This window comes from Triturus cristatus, chromosome 9 (genome assembly GCF_964204655.1).
Source record: "Triturus cristatus chromosome 9, aTriCri1.1, whole genome shotgun sequence".
Classification (NCBI taxonomy): Eukaryota; Metazoa; Chordata; class Amphibia; order Caudata; family Salamandridae; genus Triturus; species Triturus cristatus.
Genome location: NC_140592.1, coordinates 770,244,339 through 770,271,533, shown reverse-complemented (window position 1 = coordinate 770,271,533; position 27,195 = coordinate 770,244,339). Strand labels below are relative to the sequence as shown.

Sequence of the window (27,195 nt, the reverse complement as noted above, 5' to 3'; positions counted from 1 at the left end):
ATTGCTCTGTCATTGCTTTGTTGACAAATGCATTTGGTAGTCTGCCTGTTACCCAATGCCATGTCGTTCCATTTTATTTTCACTCAGCAAAGCATACACCTCTGGTACAAAGTACTGTTTTGAATTTTGAGAGGAAATGTTTGAAGTCAAATTCTTATATCGATCGCCTTCATCTGCCAACAAGCAGCCCTATTGGACACTCATTACATAAATTGTGGGTTTATTAGAGGTGTTTGGATAGATATCAATAATATGGATTAAACAGTCATTTATTTTTCTGAATAATAAGTATGAGATGTATTACAGGTCTAGTGAGACAAACATTTACTAGTAAACCACATTAACTTGTTTCATGTTTTTAACTGAAAATTCAATACTATAGCTTAACAAAGACAGAAAAGGAGCATTAATTATCTTTTCCGCATTTCCATAGGAAGCCACAAACATTTACTATAAAGAATTCTATTGCTCAGAGCAATGAAGAGTTCCTGAACAAATTAGGCCATTAACATATTATATTCGTTTTCTTGTTTTTTTTATTCCCATACTCATACTTTCCTTTAAAATTCATTACTTGACTACTGTCAGAAATTGTTTAAATTGTTAGCAAGCACATTTCCATTATACCAATTCAGAACAAAATGTATACTGCAACAGCCAAAGCAACATTGAAACGATGCATGCTGCTAGTCCTGAAGAAGACACAGTGTGAGTAGACATTGAGCTAATGCTTCACTTGTGGAATATGCTGTATCACACTACATTAGGGCCAAGGGGTGGCAATCTTCAACACTAACTTATGACACGGCATACTATATGTGAGAGTAATGAGGGGGAAAACTTTAGCAGATGCTAGCTTGATTATGACAATACCACAGTTATTTGGAAATATCTGGGTAAGCTTTGCATAATTGGAAAGTACGTTAGTTAGCATACTAAATTTTAACAAAATCCAAATAGACCATGTGAAAATGCTTCAATTATGAAATATAACACAGCATAGTACACTTGCTTAAAATGTGGGTAAGCACTGAGCAAATTATTTAACGATGGAATACATTATAGCATACTGATTGTGGGCAAAAGGTGGGTAAAACTAAACAATTGATACATTTGTGATCTAGAATACGCCATGCATTTCAAATGCGGGCAAATTATGGGTAAACATTCATTAAGTAGCTCACCTGTGAAACAGATGAATATAATCAATTTTCACACACATAATAGTAATTTGTTTTTTTAAAGTACTTCATATTGCATGGCAGTTGTTTTAAGAGCTCTGAATAAGGGGTGTTACGGGTGTTACCATTACTCTGCGTAATATTAATCAATTTACCAGACTCAGTATGAAGGAAGTTTGAGCTGGCCTTGTCAGGAGTTGAACCTATGACCAGGAGACGGCTCCTGATGTTTGGAGTAAGTCCTTAACTCACAGATCCTTTTTGAAAAAGTTGCAATGTGAATAAATGGGCAAGTGGGTAAACCCTGACCAGACAGTTAAGTTGTGAAATCTGATGAGAAACATCTTTTTTTTCAAAAGGAGGGTAGTCCTTGAGAAAACTGTTCACTTGGGAAATATTGTACAGTCTACTTAATTTTGAGTAAAGTAGGAACCTTAAGCAAATTGTTCACTTATGAAATATAATACACAATACTAAAATTGGACAAAAGATTGGCAAAACTTGTGGAAAGCTGTCTATTTAGAAACTTTAACATGGCATAATAAATTTTCACAAATTTCCTGGTAAACATTTAGTAAATCGTTATAAAATGGAATAGAGTGCAGAATACAAAATTAGGACACCTATTATGGACTTGGCTCAATGGCTGTGTATTAAAGCTTATATGTGTGAAATACATATGTTTATCATATAGTTTAGAAGAGGGGAGCAGTTTTCATGGAATGTTGCTACTCATAAAAGATAACATCCAAAGTTATACATGCTCTCGATGAAGCATGACATTATTACAAATAGCAGCCGGATAAAATCAGTTCATAACACACCTATTGACTATCACTTCACAGACTCAACAAGTGTGTACATGTAAACAGACGCTCACAACTGTATTAAAAAACAAACAATCCAAAATAAAGCATGCCTTTTCTTTTAGTGCATAAAAATCACTACACAGTTGGCGGATAGCAGTGAGACAGCATCTTTTTTTCTTTGTTCTGCAAAAGTGTCATTGGAAATCACAATAACGTGTGGCCTCAAAATTCATCTTCAGAGCTGTCGGCTAGGAGCATTACTCGATCTTGCATGCTGTTAAATTCTCTCTGCTTGAGAAAGAAAAGAAGAAACAGTCTTACAGGGATGATCACAAAGAAGCCTTGAAATCTGCAGTACAAACACATCTTATAATAATGGTTCTGAGGCATGACAAGGAGATACCTACAGTGATTAGATCAGATCTTATTAAGAAGCCAGAATGTCAGGTTAAGTGTCTGAGGATAAAATCTCAATTTTCTCATCATCCAAGTACCTTTCTTTTATGTCGTTTGAAGCCAAGTCTCCTCCGGCGATTCATAAATTTAATGCTGTAGAGTACTCCCAGGATGAAAAAGGCTCCAGCTATCCCAATCCCCACCGGTAACAGCATCCCAGACATGTATCCAGCCTGCAAGAGAACAGAACAAGCACATGAATACTAACTACAGCATGCTTGCGCTTCCTCTCCCGCCCCAAGGACTGCGGCGGGCTCTTACAAATGCAAAGCGTTCTATCATTTTGTGACAATTTGTTATCCCTTTGACATGATCAGTGATCATAAAATTGCACCCATGAATTACAAGAAATGCTCAAGATTCAGGTGAGTGTAGAAACGAAAGAGACTTCCATAGGAGTAAACGTTTAATAGACTTTATAGACAAAAAACTAATTGCTCTACAAGGTGTTGTAAATCTAGGATAAAGTAATCCTGTTCATCCTTGTCAAATGATTTATGCTTTTGATCATATCACAAAATGGCATATGAGATAAAGCAGACAAGACGAATGGACACTGGTTATTTCACATTGTAAATGTTTACAATCTCCATGTACAAAAACATCACATTTACAGGCTGCCTCCCTAGAACATCGAATGTAATGCAGCTCTTATTTAAGCATGTGTGTGTGCATGTACGTATATGGTTGCATTTATGTATGTATATGATAGTATAGTGCAGAATACGGTACGAGGTCAAAGATACAAGGGATTGAAAGGGTAGTTGGGAGCGGAAAGATTCTGTTACTACATAGTGATGTAGAGTTCTTTAAACATGCTTGTCTTCAGCACTCCTAAATATCACGGGAGCAACCCGTAGACTCAAATGGACATGGGTATTAGTTATTGTAAACAACAATAGCCATGTAGGTATCAAAGTTTTTTTTTTTTACACCTTTATTTTTTGTTTTTATACAAATCAACTGTGCATCGATAGTAACAGTATGGACAGTGTACAGAAGGTAAGTAAAGGAACAGTACCCAACAGTGCAGTAGTCATTCTTATATATAACCCAAGGGGGGAGTAACAAACGCACAACAGAGCAAACCAAATACATCCCCCGCATTTGGAGACGCCACCCAACAACAGGCCACTATTTGAAGCCATCACTATCGCTACTGTTCGGATTAGCATCCGGGACCAAGAACCTGTCATCCAGATCCCGCCACACAAGAATGTGGTCCCTGGGGGGGCGTGGCTAGCAGCCAAGGAGAATGGCGGCTCACTAGCATAGCTCCCGGTCCCTCACCACCTATCCTGAAAATATCCTGAGCCATTCCGGAATATAGACCTGGATTAAAAGGGGTTAGCCAGCCCAGAAGCAGGCCGGCTGCGAGGGCGGTGAAACAGGAGTCTGAAACGCACATTATACTGGGTTAAATGGGGCGGCCGCGGAAGAGCGGTGGTAAAATGGCAGCATTGCAGTGAATCACGGCAGAGGCTTCGGCGTTCCTGTGGCCGATGCGGATTCCCTGGCCACCCGCGGCGATCCTCTCCTACAGGCGGGAAGACAAATAGACCTGATTGAGGCACGGGGGGCCGCTGCCCGAGTCGTGGTGAGTAAACAAGGGAGGAGCTGGGAGCGAGATGACAGTATAGTTAAAATTGAGGCCCCAGCAGCAGCGTTCTGCTAGGCCCAGTGAGGCAGATCTCTCCTTAGGCCCCTGAAACAGCCAACGCTGGCTGGGCGCATGCCCCCCCACCTGTTGCTGAACTGGTCCGGGGGCGCCTGGCGAGGGCTACAGGACATACCTGGAGAGAGGGCCATCAGGAAACAGCAAAAAGGATCCAGACGGGCGCAGCCCCCTCACTGGAGGCGCCAGGACAGATTCTGCGCTGTTAGGGGCTATGCGCACCCGTGACCTTCAGTGAGACACCCCCACCATTGTGAGTGTTGGGGAGGGTTGACGCGGAGGCCTGCAGGGCTGAGCAGACGAGTGGGATCCTTACACCAGCATTGGAGCAGAGAAGACGCAGCTGGGGTAAAAGCAGGGAACATAAGACTGGCCTGGCTATCGAAGGGGGAGTGACCCTGCACCTCCACTATCAGAGCTCCATTGGACAATAAGCTGCAATACATTCGACTGGGCACTGGTGAACCTATATCCTTTATGGACCTAGCGCTTGGAGGCAGGGTTAGGACACAGAAAGTGGTGTTGTCGTTGATGACCGGTCTCAGGGAAACCCTACAGGCCGCTAGTGGGGCAACTATCCTCACTGGGCTGGCGGCGGAGACTACCGAGGCTGGTCTGAGCAGGAAGGTCGAACCCATCGTCTCACGACCTGACCATGACAACTGGCAAAGGACCCAAAGCAAGTACCCGTAATAAGCTGGCCAAATTCGCCTGGAACTAAACAGGGGAAGAACAAGAGCAAGTGCATACGAGGCTCCTGATAAGCAGAGCAACCCCCAACAGCAGCGGGACCCCACACTCCAGGACATCACGGAAGTCATAGCAGGGGTACGCACCTCCCTGGAAGCCCGCATAGACTCAGTAAATATAGAGGTGTCCCTCCTGTGAGCAGACTTTCGTAAGATGGACGATAAAGTGAAAGATCTTGGGGACGCGACGACTGCGCTACAGAAAGACACATCCCACCTTCAGAAGCAAGTCACCGAACTTCAGGATCAACAAGCAGTGATGGCTAAACAATTGGATGAGTACAAAGGGAGAGCTCGAAGGAATAACATACGCATACTGGGAGTGCCGGAGCGTGCGGAGGAGCCAGCAGTGGACCTCTATGTTGAAGACCTGATCCTGAAACTCTTACCGCCTAAAAGGTTGTCGAGCTATTTTTCAATCGAGAGGGTTCACTGAGTACTAGGGGGACGCCCGAAACCAGGTCCCCCCCCGCGACCGCTCATCACCCGTGTTTTCAATTATAGAGACCGGGACACAATCTTGCAAACGGCACGAGCTAATCCTCCGCTCAAAATAGACAATAATGTGATTACATTCTTCCCTGACTTTACAACCAAGGTCCAGGCCCAACGACGCAGTTTTCTGACAGTAAAGAAAGAACTCCGGGATCGTGGGGTGAAGTACGCCATGCTGTTTCCAGCGAAACTCAGGGTGGAATCGGAGGGTAAGACATGGTTCTTCACCTCACCGGAGGAAGCATGGGACTGGCTGGAGGGCTGGCGCAGATTTGGGGGCCAAAACAGAGAACGGAATGGAGGACACTGATCGCACAGATCACATCAGGGGACCGAGTCGGGTGGCAAATCATCAGTGGCAGCTGTGAAGGAAACAACACGAGGCTGAGTGGAGTTCACCTTGGGACTAAGACTGCCATATATTGCTTTCAGATAAGTGGCCTATGGGGAAAGGGGCGGACGGGCTGATTCTGAAAGTTTCCCCTGACCGAGGGGCAATTGCAGGCTCCACTTGAGAGGTTGAGATGATTGCTAATAGAAAGTTGTGGGTTGAAGAGACTTGAGGGACCTGAAGGGGGCTGGACGACAAGCCTTGGCATTTATGTGGAATGCAATACAATGTGCTTAAGCGAGGGGGGAGCGCTGCCAGCCCAAACCCTTAAATATCCTAGGAGGTAAGAGGCACTCTGCCTAGTAGGGGTGTGGGTAGTTCCAAATCCACGGGCAGGGGGGCAGGGAGGGGGGGTGGTGTGGGTGCATGGGGAGGGGGGTTTGGGGTTTCAAGGTTTGTTGAGTTTGCAAGTTACAGATAACAGAATGTTACATCCAGGTTCCATTATTGAAAAAATCTATGGGGGGAAGACACTCGCAACCAGTGTTGGGGTATAGGTGTATAGCTGTGCTAGTAGAAAGAACCACAATGAGTTACACATGCAGGTTGTAGACATCGAGCCCTGGAGTGCCTCGGGCTGTGCTGATTCACCGGACCCTACTGTAGATGCCGGGGTTAAAATGGAAACGTCACTCTCCATGCTCACTTGGAATGTAAACGGGATGAGAGACAAAATTAAACGGGGCATAGTGCAACAGTTTCTTAAACGTCAGACACCCGATCTGGTGCTATTACAGGAGACACATATGGTGGGGAACAAATGTAAAGCCCTTACACGGTGAGGTTATAAATTACTGATACATGCGGAATACATATCGGTATCTCGTGGGACAGGTATCCTTGTTAAGAAGAACCTGGCGCTTATAGTGACGCGCACCCATATACAACAAGGAGCTAAGGGGGTAGAAGAACAGGTCGCCCCCTACTCAAACAATCAACAACACCAAAGAACCTGTTCTGAATAACCGGTGAAAACTTCCAACAGTGACCCCTTCAAACATATGGAGTCATCCTAATTGACATGACAAAACAGTGGCCATCTCTATACCGTCTGAACAAGGGGTCCTGGATCACCTAAATCTTTATAAAAATAGGTTGCATCTGTATATATTGTCTCCCCTACTATCTCCCAGGCGACAGTGTGCAAAAACAATTTTAAAGAAGAACAAAAGTAATAAAAAATGTGAGAAAGGATGGCAGTGCCTCACGGGAGTGACATCCAAAATGCCTTGGGAAAAGAGATAACCCTTGCACCGCGACTAGGTCTTCTCAATATCCGGGACACGACTGACCTCACAGAGGTGAAACAACAATTGACCATATTGGCCTACACCTTAGTCAAACGCGAGATTGCGAAAGGGTGGGGGCGGGCAAGCCTTCTTCCCTGCTGTGGGTGGGAGAGTTTGATAAATGCATGATTGCAGAAAAGGAGGTATTTAAATCGAGAGGGTGTCCGAAGAAGTGGGGCAGAAAATGGGGCAAAAGGAATGTACACGTGGCAACCTGTGTATATCCCCCTCGGTGGAAATGGAAATGCAGCGCACTGGAGAGAGACAGCTAAACATTCCATGATTGTGACCACGTTACCCTCTATTATGGCGATTAATCATTGTACAAATACTCAGAATGTTGAAAGGAAGACGTATGTGACCTTTGACACTGTGAAATTTATAAAAATATTTATTTAAAAAAAAGAATGTGGGCCCCACCTTCTCATCCCTCCTGCTTTCATGTGAACCTCTTCTGCTAGCATCTACTCTTCCACATCCTTATGCGAACAGTGTGCAGGAATGTATACGCCATCTTACGACCTTTAGGCCTCTTGATGTCCCCTAGTAAGTAGCACTGTGGAGTTAGCGTGGCCCGTAGTGAAGTAGTACCTACGAGTGCACCTACCACTCGAACCTAAAAATCCTGTACTGCGCGACAGCCCCAGTCCAAGTGAAGGAAGACGGCCTCTTGAAACCCAGACCAGGGGCATTTGTCAGTTCAGGACGGAGATATCCGTTGAAGAGTCATGGGAGTTAGGTAAGTGCAATGCAAGAAGTTATAATGGACCAGATTGAAAGGAGCATTGCTCAATACAGTCTGCGTGAGAGCACAAATGTGCCCCCAGGTCCCCCTCCCAAGCTGCCAGGGCCCGCACCCGGCCATCAACACCATCCGCTCTCAGGGCTTTATATATCAATGATATCAGATGTCTTTCTGACCCACAGGACAGCAGAGCCCCCAAAGTGTCACTACCAGTGCTGCCCGGAAGGTCATCCAGATCTGCCTGGCCAACTCCACCAAGCCACCGTAGTGCAGAAAGTGACCTGGCCCCAGTGAAAACTCCACCCGTGCATCTTCAAACAAGATAAAATCCCCTAGCAACTCACAACCTCCATCTCTCCCTGCCTGGAAGGACATAGTTTCAGTCATCTGACAGAACATAGCCAGTATCCACAACGGCAACTCGCAGTGGAAGGGCACTCACCTTAGCACTACTGTGCCTAACCTCTGCCAGAGTCAAGTGGTCTGCCTCACCGCCGAATGGCACGCCATTCAGGCCCCAACTCCCTCCGTCAATATCGCTGGGAGTTGCTCACCATCAACTACCAACGTCAACGTGCTTCTCCCAGCTGTCTCCAGACTCCAGCTAGAATCCAGCGTATTGCATGTGCGTAGCATAGTAATAGCACTCGAGCCGCAGCACGTCCAGTTTGACCTCCTCGTATCATTTAGTTAGGGTGGCCAAGGCCACTCAGCTTTCTTTTTCCAGCACACATGAGAGAAACAAGGATCGTGTCCAGCTGTCTGAACACCCTGATGGGCAGAAGGCAGAGAGAGTTCTGAATGACATATAAACAGCATGGTAGGAGCATCATTTTTGAGAGTTAGCAATCCTTCCCATCAGTGACAATGTGAGCGTGTTCCAGAAGGCAACTGAGGCACGTAGTGAATCCATCACCGTCCCCATATTAAGGCACATTTGTTGGGCCCTGTAATATGCAACCGTAAACCTCAAGTACCGAAAGTGTTCCAGCTCCCAGTGCAGACCATTGTCTGGCAGGCTCTCCACTCAGGTCCCCACTTGTGCAGCGAAAGGGAACAACAGGGACTTACCTCAGTGATCTGCAGCCCTGAAAAATTGGTCCAGTAAGTGCAACAGAATGCGAAGGAGTCCCGGGGGGAGCTAAGGTAGAACACAGCATCGTCCATGTTTAACTAGACGATGTGCCTAACGTTGCCCAACTGTATAACTGCATGTCCCAGTCGCACAGCTCCCACCTGGTCCACACCACCAAAGGCTCCATCGTGAGTGCAAAAAGGAGCGGGATGGGGGCAACCTTACCGCATGCCCCTCCCCAGTACCCAGCTCTCCGAGTGACACTGTTCCACCCACACTCTGGGGTTAGGCTCGGTGTAAAACAAACAAATCCTACCCCTGAACTGGGGTCCAAACCCCATGATGCACAGAACCTCAAGTAGATATCCCCGATCGATGGTAACAAAGGGCTTTGCCAGGCCAAAAGAGACCACGGCCATTTTGTCACTGTGGTTCTTGACCTCGTGCATAACATGCAATAAACGCCTGAGATTCATCCCGGTTTTCTGACCCAGGATAAACATGTACTGGTCTTCATGAGCCAGGATGGTAATATGAGGTTCAAGCGATAGGCTAACAACCTGCACAGGACCTTCACATCTGAATTGATCATGGTAAACGGCCTGTGTGCAGCAGGGTCAGTCTTGACCCCGCCTGGTTTAAGCAATATGCAGATGTCCCCTTCTCTCATGGTGGGCGGCAATACTCCCATGCTTCAAGGAAAATCTTGAGCAGCCCCTGTGTGATCGCTGAGGAGAATCCCTGAAAAAGCTCCTCTTGGAACCAATCCCCTCCGGGAGCCTTAGCCCTCGGTAACAAATGCAACACTGCGCGTAATTCTGCCAGATCAATGGCGGAGTCTTGGTCATCAACCACAGCTTTCCCAATCCCTGGGAAGTTCCAGGCCTTCCAAAAAAGCCTTATAATGGTCCTGTGCGGCCCAAGGGTCTGCCCTGTACACACTCTCCAGGTGTTTGCGAAAGGCAGGCACAATGCCCGTTCTGGTTGTCACTCTCGCCCCGTCAGGAGTTACCAGATGTGCCAGACAGCAGCCTGCCCAACTTTTCTCCCTCCCTATGCATTTGCTTTCTGTATTGCCTCAAGGTGTATTTACCTAAGCTGTCACATATATACACTATGCACCGTCTGACATCAATTTTCTCTCTGTGCGTTTCGGGGTCCTTTGAGTCCCTCGTCTGCAGAGCAGCTAGATCCGATTCCTCTGACTTGAGCTCAGCCTGAAGCTGATGCCGCACTCCGCAAGTGACACCGACATGTGTTACCTGTAGCACCACCTTCAGCACCTCCCACTCTGGGGCCCTTAAACCTGTAGTGCCCCAGTTAAAATCCGTATAGTCGTTCAAAGCCCAGGAAAGTGTTTCCCTTCCCATTGGGTCTGTAAGTATTTCTGCCGGCAGCCTCCATGCCGCTCCCCTCTGCGCCCCCCTCACACCATACAGCAGACCGTAGAATGGTTCTAGAGGAACCTAGCCAGGTAAGTCACAGCCATGTTCTCCGCTAGCAGGATTCCTGCCACCAGAATCCTGTCCAGCCTCCTATATGTGCTGTGAGTGAGGGAGTGGCTGCTTGAGATAAAGTTAACTCCAAGTATCCACAAGGCCCAGATTATCCATAATCGCCCTAAGTGTAGCAGTCATGTGGGGTTTAGTGCCCTCCCTGGGAGGCACCCTGTCAAGGCCCCCGTCAAGCACGCAACAAAAGCCTCCCAGCCAGAAAAGAGTAACTTTCAAAATCCTCACTCAAGCTTACAAATGCCTACACAACAAAGGACCCAAATACCTCAACGACAGAATCAACTTCCACGTACCCAAAAGAAACCTCAGATCTTCCAACCTCGCACTGGCCGAAACCCCGCACATCTACAGAGCCAGAGCAGGTGGAAGATCCTTCTCTCACATTGCAGCCAAGACCTGGAATGAGCTACCGGCAGACATCAGACGCGCCCCCTCCCTGAACACCTTCAGGAAGAACCTCAAGGCCTGACTCTTCCGCTAAACAGATCTGCGGACCCCCCCTCAGCCCCTTGAGACCCTCACGGGTGAGTAGCACGCTTACAATTCCCTGATTGATTGACTGATTGAGAAACTTGGCATATTCACCTTCAGCACTACAAGGTTCTGCATCACGGGGACAAAATCTGGGCTGTCTATATTCGGGGCATACGTGTTGAGCACAGATACTGGCTTCCCTTGAGCAAAACAGGTCTGCCTTCCACATCGGCTTTGAGGATGTTAAAGAGATCGGTGTGCCCGGGGCCACCCAGATTAACACCCCCCTGGCATACGTAGAGTAGGAAGAATGGAAAATTTTACTCTACCATTTCTGGGCAAGGCGTGGGGCATCTCTTGCAGATAGGTGATACTGACCCCATGGCGCTTTAGGAAGTTGAGCACCGTGTGTCATTTTGTGTCATTCTAAGTCAGCAGCTTAAATTTACCCTCCCATCATTGGCACAATGGGCTCTTGGCTCCCGCCCCACCACACTGCGTTCAATTCCAGTCTCTGTATGAACGTATTCAAAAACTAAGAAATGTTAACAAACAACCCTCTACAAACCACCCCCGCCATGAACAAACATAGTACAACAAAAGCGACTACACATGTCCACCCATTGCATGTGCCAGGACCTGCGCAGCTACCCCACCCGTCCAGGGACAAGTCAACACTACCGGCATCCTGACTAGCCACACAACACTACTCATGTCACCTGGATGCCGAAAGGGGATAGGGACCCCAGTGGGTTAAGCCCAGCCTCAAATCACTCGAGGCAAAGAGCCAGCTCCAACCCTCTCCAAACCCGATCGGGCAGGCTCAGCCCAGTGCTCAGCAAGCCACAACTCTCAGCCATCAAACAGAACAGTCTTTTGTCTCCCCTGAGAGGACAGCAACACACAGCCGCCCCGTCCAAACATCGTCCACGAATACTTTCCACAAGGGAGGAAACAGAAAGCACTAGCCCGTTCAATTCCACATCCACTCAGTATCCAACATGTCTGGCACATATTTCAGCACCCCAGTCTCTGATTCAATCACAGGGAAAAGAAACTCATCTCCCACAGGTGCTCCTGGGCCCCCCCCATTCTGCATTAGCATGGTGTCATCCTCTTTGATTGTCACTCACTGTGAGCCCATGGGGTCAGTATCCCAGTGCCTACCCCTGACACTGTCACGTGGGGCCCTGGCGAGGCTTGGACCCAGAGTTTCCCTTGCAAGATAACCTTCTGCCTTGAGGGGTACAGGAGCATGTATTTCAGCTGCAGTGCACGCAGTTTCTATTTTACACTCAAGAAGGATTTACATTGCTCCTGCACCATTCTAGTGTAGTACGGGTGAATACAATTCTACAGTTCTGGAACAGGGGCACCATCTGTTTACGGAGGCATGAAAAATGCAGTCTCTGTCACAATAGTTTTGTATCCTGGCGATGATGGCCCTCAGTGGGGCCCCCGGCGGTGGGATGTACTCGGGCTCTGTGCGCCCGTTACACCATGAAGAAGTCCGATAGACCCTGTGGCCACAGCACCCTTCGCAACGAGTTCTCTAGAAAGACTTCTGCTGAGGTCCCCTCCACCCTTTGCGGGAACCCCAGCACACAAATGTTACTGCGTCAGGAGCGACCCTTCCGTTTCCTCCACCCGGTGTTTGAGTTCACTGGAGACCTTGGACAACTGGGCCATCTGACACATGAGGGTGCCGACCTCTCTTTGAAAAGTTTCTCAATGTTACAGACAGCTGTTGTGATCTTGTCCGCCACGTTCCTCAGATCAGCAAGCAGTAGATTGACGTCTATGGAGACAGTCTTGAGTTTTTGCTCAAGTGCAGTTCGAGAGCCATATATGGCTGCCAGCAGCTCCGCCCACGAGGGCTCCCTTCCAATTGTCAACCCCACTTTTGCATGTGATCCGCTAGGGCTGTTATTGCAATGTTGTATACTGCATAATAGTGTTCGCCAGCTGCGAGAGTGCCGGTTTCTTCTTCCACGAGGTGTCAACATGGGAATATCAATATTCTCTCACTAACCCGCTCCAGGTAAAGTATAGGCAGCGGAGGACCACTCGCTCACCTGTGCGGAATGTTTCAGCCCCCCAACCTGACTCCAATCAGTCTCCAGATGGAAGCACGCCATCACAGGGGGCAGATTCAGGCTTCCCCACAGTCTCTGGCAAATAGTCTAATTGAGCATTCATAGCCGGGACACCATCTCGTCATTTTGCGGCCCCCACTTCTGTCACCCAGCTTCAGTGACAGACAGACACCCCCTGCCAGCCGTAGAGATACTGTCCCAGAGCCCAGGAAGCTCCCAGAGTGTTAATGCGCTCACCTTCTGCCCTTCATTACCGTCGTGGGCTGCTGCCACCAGAACAGGCCCTCCACCAGAGTCCTTAGTGTTTGCTTCCCCACCAGGCATGTGCGGCACCTGGCTAAGCAGCTTACCCTCCACGCAGCCTCCGACAAGTGTAGCTTCTGGGTTTCCACTCCTCGGGCATTTATCACTGCTGCCTGGGAGCCCCACTCTGGGGCATCAAGCTGCTAATCAAGCCCCTGCTGAGATCAAACAGGCGCACCGGCTGCATGACCATCGCACCCTCCCAGGGTCCTCAGAGGTGTCCAGGTACTCCCTCTGTTCGCGATGAGCTCCACAGGGCTAGATGAGGCTGCCACCGTCTGCCGTTGCCCCAGGTCAAGCCGGGGCACCTCTAGTAGCTTACACAAGCATCAGTATGCCCTCGTAGCTCATCCTGCAGAATGGGCACCACAACACCAGTTCCCACAGGCCCTCCAGGGGGTCTCAGACTCCGCTCTTGGTAGCACCATTCCAAAGGCTCACGTGCTTGGCCCCACGGCCCAAGTTGCTCTCCTGAACAGGTAGGCCCCGTGGTTCCTGCCTCCACAGCGTGCTCCCAGGTGTTCCCCCTCCAGCACTTGGGGTCTTCAGGTAGCTTCAGGACAAAGGATTGGAGGTCGCAGAGCCAGCCCAATTGACGCTCTGCACTGCAGCAAGACAGCCAGTGTGGCCCATCTCGGCGTCCACTGCATCAGCGACTTTAACCTCGTGTCTGCAGTAGGCCCCCGCCTCCGCAGGAGGTGCCTGAAGATGACACAAGGGCCCCCAATCAGCTCCAAATGCACCCCACAATAAGGCAGCCTTGCAGGGGGCCAGCACAGCCATCTCCACACAGTCTGGGCAGCGGGCCGCAGGGTCTTCGGGGGGTTCAAGGAGCCACCAGCCAGCAGGCTCACGCGCAGGCCAGTGGGGCCTGAGTCACCCTCCTCATCGGGTGGACCCCGCAGCTCCCTATGCCGCAGAGTGTCACTGGGGGCTCCCCACTCCCAGGATCCTCCTCTGGATGCAAGCCGAGAGGACAGGAGCCGCAAAACTGTCCCGATCGCTGCACAACACTCCTGCGGGCCTGCCGGTGCGGCCCCTCCTGGCAAGCACAGCATCAGCAAATCTGGCCTCGTAGCCACGTTAGGCTGCCGCTCCATAGGGGGCTCAGGAGCCATCACAGGAGGCCCAGAATGGCTCTAAGTGTGTGCTGTGTTGTGGCAGCTCTGCCTGGGATCTTCACAGGCATTTCAGCATGTGTTAAGCATCAGGGTTGGGCAGATTTTCAGTGGGTCAGCAGAGAGCTCTGCGGCTCACGTCCTGTCAGCCATATTGCTTAGCCACACCCCTAGGTATCAATGTCAAAGAGGATACACAGTTTCCACAATACCTGCCTGTTTTTTGATCACAGTAAAATGTAAAATATCTGAGGGGCATCAAATGCCCTATGTAGCTTTGATTCTCATCTACTCACTCGATTTCCCCTCCAACACCAGAGAGTTTCTGAGTAATTGGCTTTGGCTGAATGATTAACCTTGTACCTGTGGACCTGAATTGTCTTGTCCTCGGGCAATCCTGTTTTTTGGGTCGGTTGCAACTTTTCTGCTTCTCCAACGATTGCGGTTTCCCACGCTCATGTCTGACTGACCCACGCTGGAATATTGATTAAGGCTGTAGTTCCAAGGCCTATGTTTATGCACCATGTAGACTTTACTTAATTCTCTTCCTATCTATGTAAGTTTGGCCAACTAATTTTGTCCTTCACCACCATAAATATGCTGTTAATCCTATGTTGCCCTATTTTTTAGACAACGTCCACCCTTCTCAGTAATTCAACAGTGAGTCTCCCTCACGTTGGCGTGGCACATGTGTGGACTGTTCACCAAATATGTTCACACATCATTTTTTAGCTTAGAGTACAAATCACTCCTTACCATGATTTAAACTCCCTCTTTGTTTGTCTTTATAGGCCATTGTTACCACTCTATAAATAACAGGTATTTTTCCACGACATGATAATTCCTAGATATATTTATACTATTGATTTATTATTGGATATTTGTTGTCTAATTACACTTATTTTCTATTGAGTACTAGTGCTCAGAAAACTTTCTACCAGGTTCTCAGGATGACCTGGTAATTTACTTACGGTCAAAAAGCCAACAATAGTCACATAGCCTTGAAGACAGTCATGCTATATATATAGCAAGAGCACTGTATATTTCTATGAACTTCATCAATTATGCTTCTCAAGTAAAATGCTAAAAGAAACTTGACTTGCCACCAAGAGAACACCTAGGCATCCATTTTTGAGGACAAGGGTTTAATGGGTAGAATTCTAGCCCAAAATGTATTCTGCTATAATGGAAGAAAAATGGGACTCTTTTCAACTTCTTATTCTGTTTGCCTGGTCTCTTTGCGAGTGAGAACTTAGGGGACAATTACGAAGTTGGTCAGAAAGCCTTCGACCGCTAGTTGGTAGCTTTCCGACCACAGTCGGAGGCTTTCCGACTGACACGGTCGGTTTGTAGTCCGGCCACCCGATTACGATGTCGGCGGTCAGAACGTAAACCGGCCAGTCCTTTCGACTCAGTTCCGACCGGTTCTCGGAGTCTTCCAGCCGGTCCAAACTGCACTGTTATCCCCCATGGATGGCATTTCCGCCATCTGGATTAAGATGTCGGTTTCCCACAGCCTTTCTGTGCTGGCCTTTCCCATCGAAAAAGCAACTTTTGGGACTCCTAGCAGGGCACCCATGCCTCCGTGGTCTCCGGTTGGTGGTCGAGGGGGTACCTAGGGTACCCCTGTAAAATCTGCCACTGTGTGGCAGGCACCATGGGGTGCCTGCCACAGGGTGCATGGTTTTACACACACACCCATTTCTCTATAGGAGCCTGTATTACGGCCGGTTTATGACAGTGACACACGCTCCTATAGAGAAAAGTAAATATGTGACCGAACAGTGTTCAGTCGCATCGTAATCAGGAAGTCGGAACACCTGACCTGAGTTCGGTTGGCCCGAGTCCGAGACGCTGCCAGTCAGTGGCAACTTCGACCAATATCGTAATAAGCCCCTTAGTCTGTCAACAGCCCGGTAATGGAACTAGTAACTCCAAGAAATACCATTTACTGGCCTGAGCCGTATCACCAGGGGTAAGAAAAACAGCCTCTTTACAAGTTGAACCCTGAGGTCTGGGTTCATAAACTTCATTTGTAGTATGTAAAGTAGTACCAAAGGATTGTTGATTGCTTACTACAAAATGCATTTCACAAACCTACAAGTATAAATCTTCTTCTCCTATTTTTTTTATGGGGAGGTCTTCACACATGTAAGTGTACTACTTAGAAGTAAATGTGGGAGAGACCAGGTGAGTGGCTGAAAAAAGGGGTATACTTACTACTGAATGGGAGGGGTTAACAGAGGAGGCTTTTAAGGAGGGGTAGGGAAGGTTATAAGGGAGGGACATGCACTAATCCACAAAACAGAGAGTGCATTGCTGTCCAAAAACTGCACTTCCAAAGTTACTACATCCAAAAGGGAGACACAGTAGCAGTAAATGTTCTCCAGATCAGAGCCTGAGTAAGTCCAGCACCAAACATGGTCAACCACTGGTTCTGCAACATCAGCCCATAGAAAATAATGATAAATTCAATTTGATAATTAAAATTAGTTATAAATTTAAATACATTTACTGTAATGCAAAAAAAGTATATATAAAACATATTTATTATTTTATTTTAACATATTTAATAATCCTTTTTGAATTTGGAAATAATGTAATATGTTTTATTAAAATCTAATTACATTACTTTTAATGAATTATATTCAGCACTTTTAATATTAAAAATGTATTTCTTTAAGGTTTTTTTTCAATTTAAACTCCAACAAAATAATTTCACGTGAATTTAATATATTTAATATAAAAGCATGAGGGCGAAGGGATATCTGTCAGCGCCATTTTACTCAGAAGGCTGCGAGGACGCTACGCTGCTGTGGGGCTCCAGGATCACCTGAATACAACGGGACTGCGAGGACCGGGGAGCATTGCGCTCCGCTAATCCGGCTCACCTGCTCCTCTTCCCGCTGGTCACTTTGCCGACGCCACGCCACGCCTCGCGGCCCCCGCTGCGCGGGAGCCGCTCGTAGGCTCAACACCAACATTTAAAAACTCGGCTTGTGCTTTGGAGGTTGGGTCTCCCTTTTGCTCCCTGTGCCAAGGACGCTACGCTGCTGTGGGGCTCCAGGATCACCTGAATACAACGGGACTGCGAGGACCGGGGAGCATTGCGCTCCGCTAATCCGGCTCACCTGCTCCTCTCCCTCTTCCTCTTCCTGAAGACCCGCCCCCCTCATTATTTAGCTATGTCCACGTGAATCCGCAGCGCGGATCGCAGCGCGGGCGAAGCCCGGGCCAAGGGCGGGCCCGTTGTAGCCCGTTCGAGACCGAGAGAGACCGGACCGGGCTACCCCTCTTTCACTCACGGTCCAGCGCGTATGTGCTCATTTCATGTTATTCCTATTGCATGTGGTTTTATTGTTTTTCACATTGTCTAGTGGAGGATACATCGCTGTTATATTAGTGTATCTGCTCACTGTGTTGCATCCTAATTGAGCATGGCAGCTAAAGAGGGTAGGAACCATGCGACCAAAGGCAACCTCACTGGTACACTAGACCAATTTATAGTTAGAGCCAATTCGGTGATTGATCAGGGTATTGTCCTCATGGAACGCAGAGTGTCGCAGGATCTGGCCCTAGCAAGAAGATCTTCCTTGGGCCTCCTTGCATCTGCACGCACCCCAAATGGTACTGGTGCGAGTAGTAACGTCCTTCCTCTAACCCAATTTATCGATGAGACCTCAAGTAGTGAAGTTTCTAGTGATAATGACCCCGCGGTCAACCTAAGAATTACATCCCCCCCAGTGACTAGGTCGGGACCGATCCTACGGGAAAAAAGGGTTACTAAGGTAGGGCTGTCTACAAAAACCAAGCCAAAAGCTATCAGGCAAGTTCGCACCAAGCCAGGGGGAGCCAAATCTGCACAACAAGGCGCAGCTTTAGTGGCCGACCCGGTGGCTAGAGATGGACAGAGTAGCTGCTCCCTCCCTCCAGCTTCGTCTTCTTCTAAGTCCCCTGGGGATCACCCCGCTCAGGCACCAGCTCCTCCCGCATTGATGACACAGTCATCTGGGGACGCAATGGCTCCGCAGCAATTAGATCTATTGCTGCGCACGTTATTGGTACCCCTGGAATCCAGGTTGGAGGGAATAGTGACCCTTCTAACTAAGCTTGAACAAAGAATTAGGGATCATACTGAGGGTGCTAACAATAATAAAGTATTCCCCCCATGCTTTTGCAATTGCCATTGTACCACTATAGCCGGGGCCTTACCAGTTCTCACGGCCCATTGCACAGCTCCACGGCCACCATCTGTCCCGAAAGCCACATCACCGGTAATCCCAGCCACACTTAACACTCACCCACACGTACAGCATGAAGTTAGGTCTCTCACTGACCATCACATAGATAGTAACATCTTGGGAGAGGCCACCTTGGGTAATAATAGGGACAACGTAAGGACAGCGAGAAAGCGAACCCAGGATGAGGCTACCAGGTTGACTTCTAGAATAGACTTGCCCCCGGAAGCTAGCCCATATGTGGTTGTCCTTACAGGGGTTCCCGAAATCAATGATCATTGCATTGAGGAGTTCTCGAACCTAAAAAATAAGGCAATCCACTGGCTTTCAAACCACAGGCCCTTGCCACCGCAGGTTAGTTGTGAGATCATTATGGTTAGAAGGGTGGGGTGGGTAGGGCACACCCCTAAAAACTTAACCGGCGATTGTGTCATAGTTAACTTCCGGGACGCCAGGACAGCAAACTATATCTGCAACTGGGAAAAACCCCGCTTAGACACCAATATTGGGGTGCGCCCCCTCTCCTACTTTTACCCAAATGACCACCTGAGGATAGAAGAGAGTGGCTGGACATATATTCCACAATTGCAAAGGGGAGGTGGTGGGAAACTAAGACATGTGCCCTCTGATGCAGAACGGGCTTATCCTGTTTGCTCAAACAGGTTTAGCTGTCTCGACCAGGTCGATTGACTGGCTAAGTCAAACCATGTAGCCCAGGGTTTTATGGGGGATAGCATTCTAGGTTTAGGGCCCATTGGGTTGCCTGAGGAAGGGAATTTGACTCTTGATACCAAGGGGTGCACCTCTATTACAGGGGGGACCAGTAACAGCAGTACTAATGGCAATCCCCAAGTGCACCCCCTGCATTCTTCTGTTCCCCTTCTAATGCTAGCTACTTCCCATAGTGCTAGTTCCACCCTTATTGCGGAAATTGATCCCCATCAGAAGAGTAGTATTTCTTCTCTACCAGATCCCCCATTTCAGCACACACCTCGTCCCCAATGCATGAACTTACTATCATGGAATGTGGCAGGCCTAACAAACAAGTTAGCATGTCCCGAATGGGGCTCTTTTGTGGATACTGCTGATGTGATTCTATTGCAGGAGACCTGGGCCAGGGAGGTAGTTCATAGAGTCGGGTTCGCGTCCTTTAACATCGCAGCTCGGTGGGGAGGCAAGGGCCGCCCTTCTGGTGGCCTGACAACATGGATAGGTGTACACCTGGGTTGCAACGTGGATTTGATCCAGACCAATTCGGATGATATCCTATGTGTCCAACTGTCCTGGCCTAACTCATACAAACTGGCAGTTGTGAATGTATATTCGCGCCCTACTGCTATGGCTAAGGAATCTAACACTATAGGGGAATTATCATCCTTCCTTGAATCCTTGGACCATGATATTCACTGTGTGATTGCAGGAGACCTCAATTGCCACTTCGAGCCCCTCCAAGGACTGGGTGAGGGGGCATTGCAGGAAGAAGATGAGTTTTGGGGCATCCCACAGTGCAGGTCCACTTATGCAAAGGCATGGACCCCATTGGCTATGCAGATTATGACTTTAACCCTGCAGTTTTCAGTTAGGGCGGTTAATGGTCGGATGCCCTCGGACATTCCCTCCAAATGTACCTATAACAAAAAAGACCAAGAATCCCATCTGGACTACTTCATGGTCCAGACCAGGTTATGGTCTAAAATCATGGATTTGGAGGTTGTGAATAGATCGGACAGCGATCACAACGCCCTACTGTTGAAAATGGAATTGCCAAATTCTGCTAAAGCCCATACGGAACCAACCGTTGACTTAGGATTGGTTCTCACTAACAACAGGAGGAGGGTTAAGTGGGAAACCCTGTGTGAAAGGCGGGATGCATTGCCAAGCTTATACTCATCTATTCTCCCCCTGCTCAAGATGGCAAGTGATATCTGGGACAAAGGGCAGTCCAAGGATAATTCTGCACGCTTCCTCACTGTCCACCGAGAATTAATTGATATCCTTGCAGGCTTTTTAAACCCTATCGTTCCCATTAGGCAATCAAGGACTGTCCTCCCATCCTGGTACAATGCCACATGCAGGAGTGCTAAATCTGCTTTGATTAATGCCATCAAAACCGGCAGTGATAAGCTAACAATCTGTTCACTCAGGTCTGCCCACAAACAAGTTTTAAAACAGGCTAAGATAGACTGGGATTGGGAGAGATGGGAAAATCTATCATCAGCTCTTGCAAATAAGGAATTGAGTAGATTCTGGGCCATTGTGAATTCGGGGTGCGCGGAACCCCGTAATGCCATCGAAGTTAATCTTGATCCGGGGGTGTGGGAATCCCATTTTAAAACTCTTTACGCTGCCACCTCTGATTTAGATCTTTTGCCCTTTCGGCTACCCTCTGCGGGGGATGCCGAAGTTTTGGAATTCACCGTAGATGATGTTATGATTGCCATAGGAAAACTGGCAACGGGTGAAGCACCGGGTATAGATAAGATACCCGGGGATTTGCTCAAAGATCAGCCTAAGATATGGGCACCGTACCTTTGTGCACTCTTCAACTCAATTTTGCACGGTATAGAGGTCCCGGGCTCTTGGTTGGGAGCGGAAATCGTACCTATATATAAAAAGGGTTCTCCCTTGCTCCCCGCTAATTATAGGCCCATCAGCCTCATTGACGTCCCACAAAAAATAATGGCAAGACTTATTTTAGATTGCCTGCAGGACTGGATCAATGAGAATGATATCCTCTCTCCCTATCAGGCTGGTTTCAGAAGTAAAACTTCTACCATGGACCAGATCTTCCGGCTAGTAATGCTGTACTGGAAGACTGTGGTACTGGAGGGTGGCAGCCTCCACATGGTATTTGTTGATTTACGCTCAGCGTTTGATACTGTTCCTAGGGGCAAACTTTGGGCTGTTTTACGTGATCTGGGTGTACCCATTTCCCTATTGGGTATATTGGTGAGGCTGCATACTGAGAATTTTGCCCAGGTCAGGTGTGCAAGAGGAGGTGTTTTGTCCGACAGGTTTGCTGTAAACAAGGGAGTTAGGCAAGGGTGTGTCTTGGCCCCTACTCTGTTCTGTATATATGTGAATGGATTGATAGCCAGCCTGGATGCAGTCCCTAACAACGATGCACCCAGGTTGGCAGGCAGGAAAGTAGCAGCCATAATGTTTGCGGATGACACCCTGCTCCTTTCCAAGACACTAATGGGTATCCAACGTATATTGGAGGGATTCAACAACTTCTGTAGAGAGCACGGACTACAGATCAATGTAGATAAGACCAAATACATGATCCTTAATCCCCCAATACACACTAGGCCACCACCTACCCTTGATTCAGTTGCACTCGAGAGAGTTCACACCTTTCAATATCTTGGTGTTACTCTAAGCGAAAAACTTTCCTGGGGCCCACATCTTGCCAAATCCCAACTCAAACTGACCCAAATAGCTGGGGGAATTTTAAAAATGACAAACGCCTCTACTTTTAAACCCATCAGCCCTAGTCTTGAAATTTACAAGATGAGGGCCAGAGCGGCTGCATTATACGGAGGGGAACTATGGGGGCACACTACTAGACCAGGATTGACTAAAGCTGAGAACAACTTCCTGAGACAACTGCTCGCGCTCCCCCAAAGTACACCCCTATTACCGCTGAGGCTCGACTTGGGCATACTCCCCATCCAGGAGGAACTAGCTATCAAACCTCTCAGGTTTTGGAGGAGGATCTGGCTGACCCCCGAGCTTGAGCAGTACAAAATAGAGCTTCAAGAAATACTGAGATTAGGCAGGGCAGTACATATCCCCTGGCTTTCCTATATCAAAGACGAACTTACCAACTTGGGTCTTGCAGATATGTGGGTGAATCCAGCAACAGCTTGTAGAGAGATCTCAGGGAATACATTCACTGAGCTATACAGATCTCGATGTTCTAATGCATGGCTCCATGATTCAAAGAATGGTACCATGGTGAAAGCATTCATAGAGATCAAATCTGTTTACTCATTCGAAGATTTCTTGGATGTAATTTTCCCTGTTATGGCTAGGAAGCTATACATACAATGGAGGTTTGGTGCACTCCCCCTAGCGTGTCTAACAAGCAAATGGTACCCGACTAGGTCCCCACATTGTCCTGGCTGTGGTATGAATAAAGAGGACGAAAGCCACATTCTTTTTTTCTGTCCTCTCTATAGTAGAGCAAGGCAGAACTGGATCGTACCTATCTGTAGGAACCTTGGATTTAGGAAGTGCTCAGACGCACTAAGGGTTTTTAAGACTGAAACTGCAGGACAGATTGTATTTGCTTTAGCTAAGTATCTGCATGCTTTCTGGATTAAAAGGAGTTTTATACTATCAAACACTGCCTAGTAGCCGGGCATGTATTCTGCTTGTGTAATCCCAGTTACAGATACAATGATGTGTCCTAACATCAACATTGACATTGACTTCCATTCCTGATCTGTATTTGCCTATGTCATTTTAGATGTTGTTTTAATATTGTAATTTTATTGTGTATAATATGTTGTGTACTCTTTTATGGCTGAAATATTGCCGAAATAAAGATTTAAAGAAAGAAAAGCATGTTAAATTCTAATAAAAAAATATAAAGTCTAAATTTAAAATGAAATGAAATAAAATGAAATAGAAATAAATAAATAGTTACAAATATTTTTAGCGATTGTTTTCAAGTTTAATTTTTGGTTTTTACTTTTCCATAAGCTTTACCCTAAGAGGATCTTGCCACCAGGGCAGAAATCTCCCTGTGACAAAGTATAGGGACATTGTATAAGTTTATTAAACATGAAGAAAAAAATGACTACAAATATTTTTATGTTAAATATCATTAGAAATTAAATGTATATATTTTTTTAAATTGTAGAAGAAAATAAACAGACATGCACTATGAACTAAATTATGAAAAAAAAAATGTTTTTAAATTACTAACAACAATTTCCCACCTAAATTAAAATTTTTGGTTACTTATTATGCATTAGAAATTACATACATTTATGTATAGAATTAATTTAAAATATTGTAATTATTTTTCCAAATTAACGTCACATTTCATTTAAATTAAAAAACGTATTCATTTCATAATAAAATAATCTTATGTAATTATATTTATATTTTTTAACGTTATATTCATTATACATACATATTTCTTTTTGGAAAAGTCAAAATCATTTAATTTAGTTTGACATTATTTCCTGGTGGGGTTCTATTTTAGGTTCCTTCCTCCATATTTTCTATGGCAGGGTTTTGCAGTATCACTGTTTGGCCTGAGGGGTGCTGGACTTCCTATTGCTCCTTTTTATTTTTTTTAAACAGATTTTACTTGCCAAATAACAAAGATATTGCAGAGCACTGTCACCCAGCAACTCGTGCACAGAAAATGTACATAGAAATGACTTTGACACTTTCTGGAACAAAATAGGACAAATTGAGAGCAATACAGTTGCAACATTAACCACAGAAATAGAAAGACACTAACCCCCCAACCCACCCCCCATCGCACTCACGCCTACCCCAAAGCAGCACCAGAGGAGAACAGTCACAACCGTCTAGACACAGTACACCTACACCCACAGGGCAATATTACATATCCCCTGTAAAGGGAGGGACGCCAAGTCAGTGGACCTGCCTACTGAAGTGAGTTCCAGCTCCAGGCCTCGATACTCTGCCCATTGCCGCCAGATTTTATAATGCTTAAGTGGGCACCCCCTGGCCACAAAGTTAGGGATTTCCAGCCCCATACAGAAATCGATGCCATTTTTCCAAACGGATACCGAGGGCGCCCTCGGAACCTTCCACGCTTTAACAATATCCCTCTTAGCCAAGGTGAACCCCAGTAGCATAAGATGGCGTTTGTATATGTTCCCTCCGATATCGTCCATAACATGCAGCAGGACCAGCTTTGGGGAGCTGGGGAGGTCCCATCCCAGAACCTCAGAGAGGCACGACAAAACTCCCCGCCAAAATCGTGCTAGGGCGGTGCAGCTCCAGATAGTATGCAGCAAAGTGCCCTCTTCATGCTGGCATCGGAGGCACACCGTGTAGGCCACCAATCCCGCCCTCCAGAGACTGACCCTCATGAAATAGACCGGATGGAGATACTTAAACTGGATAAGGCGAAGACTCACGGCTATGCTATTGCTCCTTTTTGGCAGTAGTAACTTTAAACTTGTAAATTTGGGTCCACCCCGTTTCAGGGAGTGGAGACATACAAGTCTACACTTTTGAGTATCTTTACATGCAGATTTTGTAAATAGTACAAAGTAGTAAAGTTATTCAAACGTGTAAGAGTAAAATTTACTACTAGTAAATGTAGTCCCGTAAACCCACCTTTGTGAATTGTCTCCAAGGGCCCATATGGAAACGGAGACAAATCAAGGGAATTAGATTTAAGGCATCAAATTCCACCTGCTCACTCCTCATTTCTAATCTGATTTTTGACCAAGAATTTCAGCTGCTTTGAGTAGTTGGAGTCCCCAGGGAAAATAGGTCTGGGGTCACAGAGTTACCATATAAGTCATAATCTTGATGGGGCCTGTAACCCCTATTACCCTGACCATTTGAGACTCTACATACTTGGAATGATGGGCCAAGTCTTGCCCTGCCAAATTATGTATTCCTTGATCATTCAAAGCAAAACCTGGTGATCAGACAATTAAAGAGGGAACCCCTTCAAGAATGTCCAAATTACAGCAAATAGCCTTCAATCCTCAGAAGTACAGACTTTGAGGTGAGACTAAAGCCCATGCACTGAGAAATCCCCAGGAGAAACTCCTATTCACTAAGAGCGGCATCCAAGTTCATAACAAGGTACTCTGAATCAAAAGGCACCCACTTGGAGAAAAAAAGCTGGAATCAATTGCCAAGCCAACGCTTCTCTGATCTCTTTGATGACTGAATGTCTAGGAATAGGTCTGCCAACAAGACATAACATGAGAGACCAGTGTTTTGAGGTGAAGATAGACCAATAGCACCATTGCCATATATGCTGCCAAGTCCCCCGGGCGTGCACATATATTTGCACATGGACACAGAAGACAGCCATTGGATAGAATTGGAACTTATCATTCTAGCCGATGTATACTTAAAGTACGGCCAAAGGGTCGCCTAAGGCTCCCATGACCTTTATATGCGGCCCCCTGGTCAACAGGAATACAGGGCTTCTGTTTACTCGACTCACCACTAACAATTAAAAGTTAAAAATAAACAGGTAAGCATTTTTTTAAAGGTTCCTTGGTGTTAAAGAAAGGAAGTAACTAGGGAGTACTGCACCGCTTATTTTTAGAAACACCTTCATTTTTAAAGACATCTTGCAGCAAAACTGTACAAATATGACGGTCTCTTCAAAATTCAAAACCTGAATTTAATTAACTTGAAGAACCTTTTCACCTTAGTAAAATTGATTATATCAGTGCATAGAGAAGCATTAATTTAAAAGTGATAATTTTTAAATATGAATTTAGAAGCATTAATTATTCTCCATCTCCTGACAACAATGCCAATAGTGAACTAAAGAGGCTAGTCAGCTATTATGCACTGTGGGTGACCTGCGTTCCTATTATACAGGAATGGCATTATAGTTTATTAAATCAAACACAGGAGAAGGTTTTGTACAGCGCACATCCCGAAGTCATGTTTTTCAAAGTCCTCTTATATGTGATAATGTAGAAAAAGGAGGGAAAAATAAAACAATTACTTAGCATCACACAATTTAGTAACGTGGAGAAGCTGGGATTAATCCCAAGTTGTCAGGTTTCACATTTTTCAATTCAGCTACTAGATAGATGTATATGCTGCACTTCACCAACACCCACCTTACCACCAATCCCCCCCCCACGCCCCAAACCCTATCGTTGACCACTACCCTGCTAGCATCAATTCGGCCCTGGGGTACATCACACACCAAACTTTATGGCCCCTGGGAAAATGTTTGCGAGTACCCATGCTCCAGACATCCACAGATGTGTTGTGAATTTATCTAAAATTTATAAAGATTCAGTCAAAGAGGCAGTTCACAGAAAAACACCTTTGAATTGAGTGGACTGGTCTGCATAGTATAAACTTTAGAGACTGCATGCTTGACACCACAAAACCTCTGTGACTGATAATATCTTCATGATTCGCTGACAAGTCACGCTGGAAAGATCAATGCCACACACGGTGCTTGACCTTCCCAATGTGAATTGTTTCACCCATCCCAAAATCTCTTTTGTTTTAGGGAAGAAAGACACTCTTTCAGGGGAAAATGGAGACGAACCGCTCATTCTCAAAGATGGGCTGTGACCCAGACACGGAGGTCTGGTTGGTCTAGTAGGCCAACTTCATTGTGCAGACCACTTCCTTTCCCCCTACTTTCATCATCTTCATTACTTTCTAAATATAGGTCTCATCTGTGTCCTTGTTCTTTTTAAGAAACACAGGAGTCCCCAGATCCCTCAACAGTATTTCTGTTATCTGGTGAAGGAGGTATTTTGCTGTGGTTCAGTGGGTGGCACCGACAAATAGGCTGTGCCATCAACATATACTTTGGCTGGAAGATTCTGCACAGAACAGTCCACCTATCCCAACACAATGTCTTCTTTAT

The 27,195-nt window shown here is 46.6% G+C and overlaps 1 protein-coding gene across 5 annotated transcripts in view; it reads right to left on the bottom strand.

Annotated features, from left to right (window-relative positions):
• Positions 1-253: 253 nt before the first annotated feature.
• ARMH4 (armadillo like helical domain containing 4) overlaps positions 254-27,195 on the bottom strand; it is a 776,849-nt gene continuing 749,907 nt past the window's right edge. For 4 of the 5 annotated variants that reach the window (XM_085626134.1, XM_085626132.1, XM_085626136.1 and 1 more), the window contains 2 exons: positions 2,485-2,619; positions 254-2,281 (listed from right to left, as the gene is read on the bottom strand). In XM_085626134.1, the coding sequence (XP_085482260.1) occupies positions 2,213-2,281; positions 2,485-2,619 (204 nt within the window). In that variant the 3' untranslated portion in view covers positions 254-2,212. The remainder of the gene's footprint in view (positions 2,282-2,484; positions 2,620-27,195) is intronic. The other variant, XM_085626133.1, reaches the window with a different exon arrangement.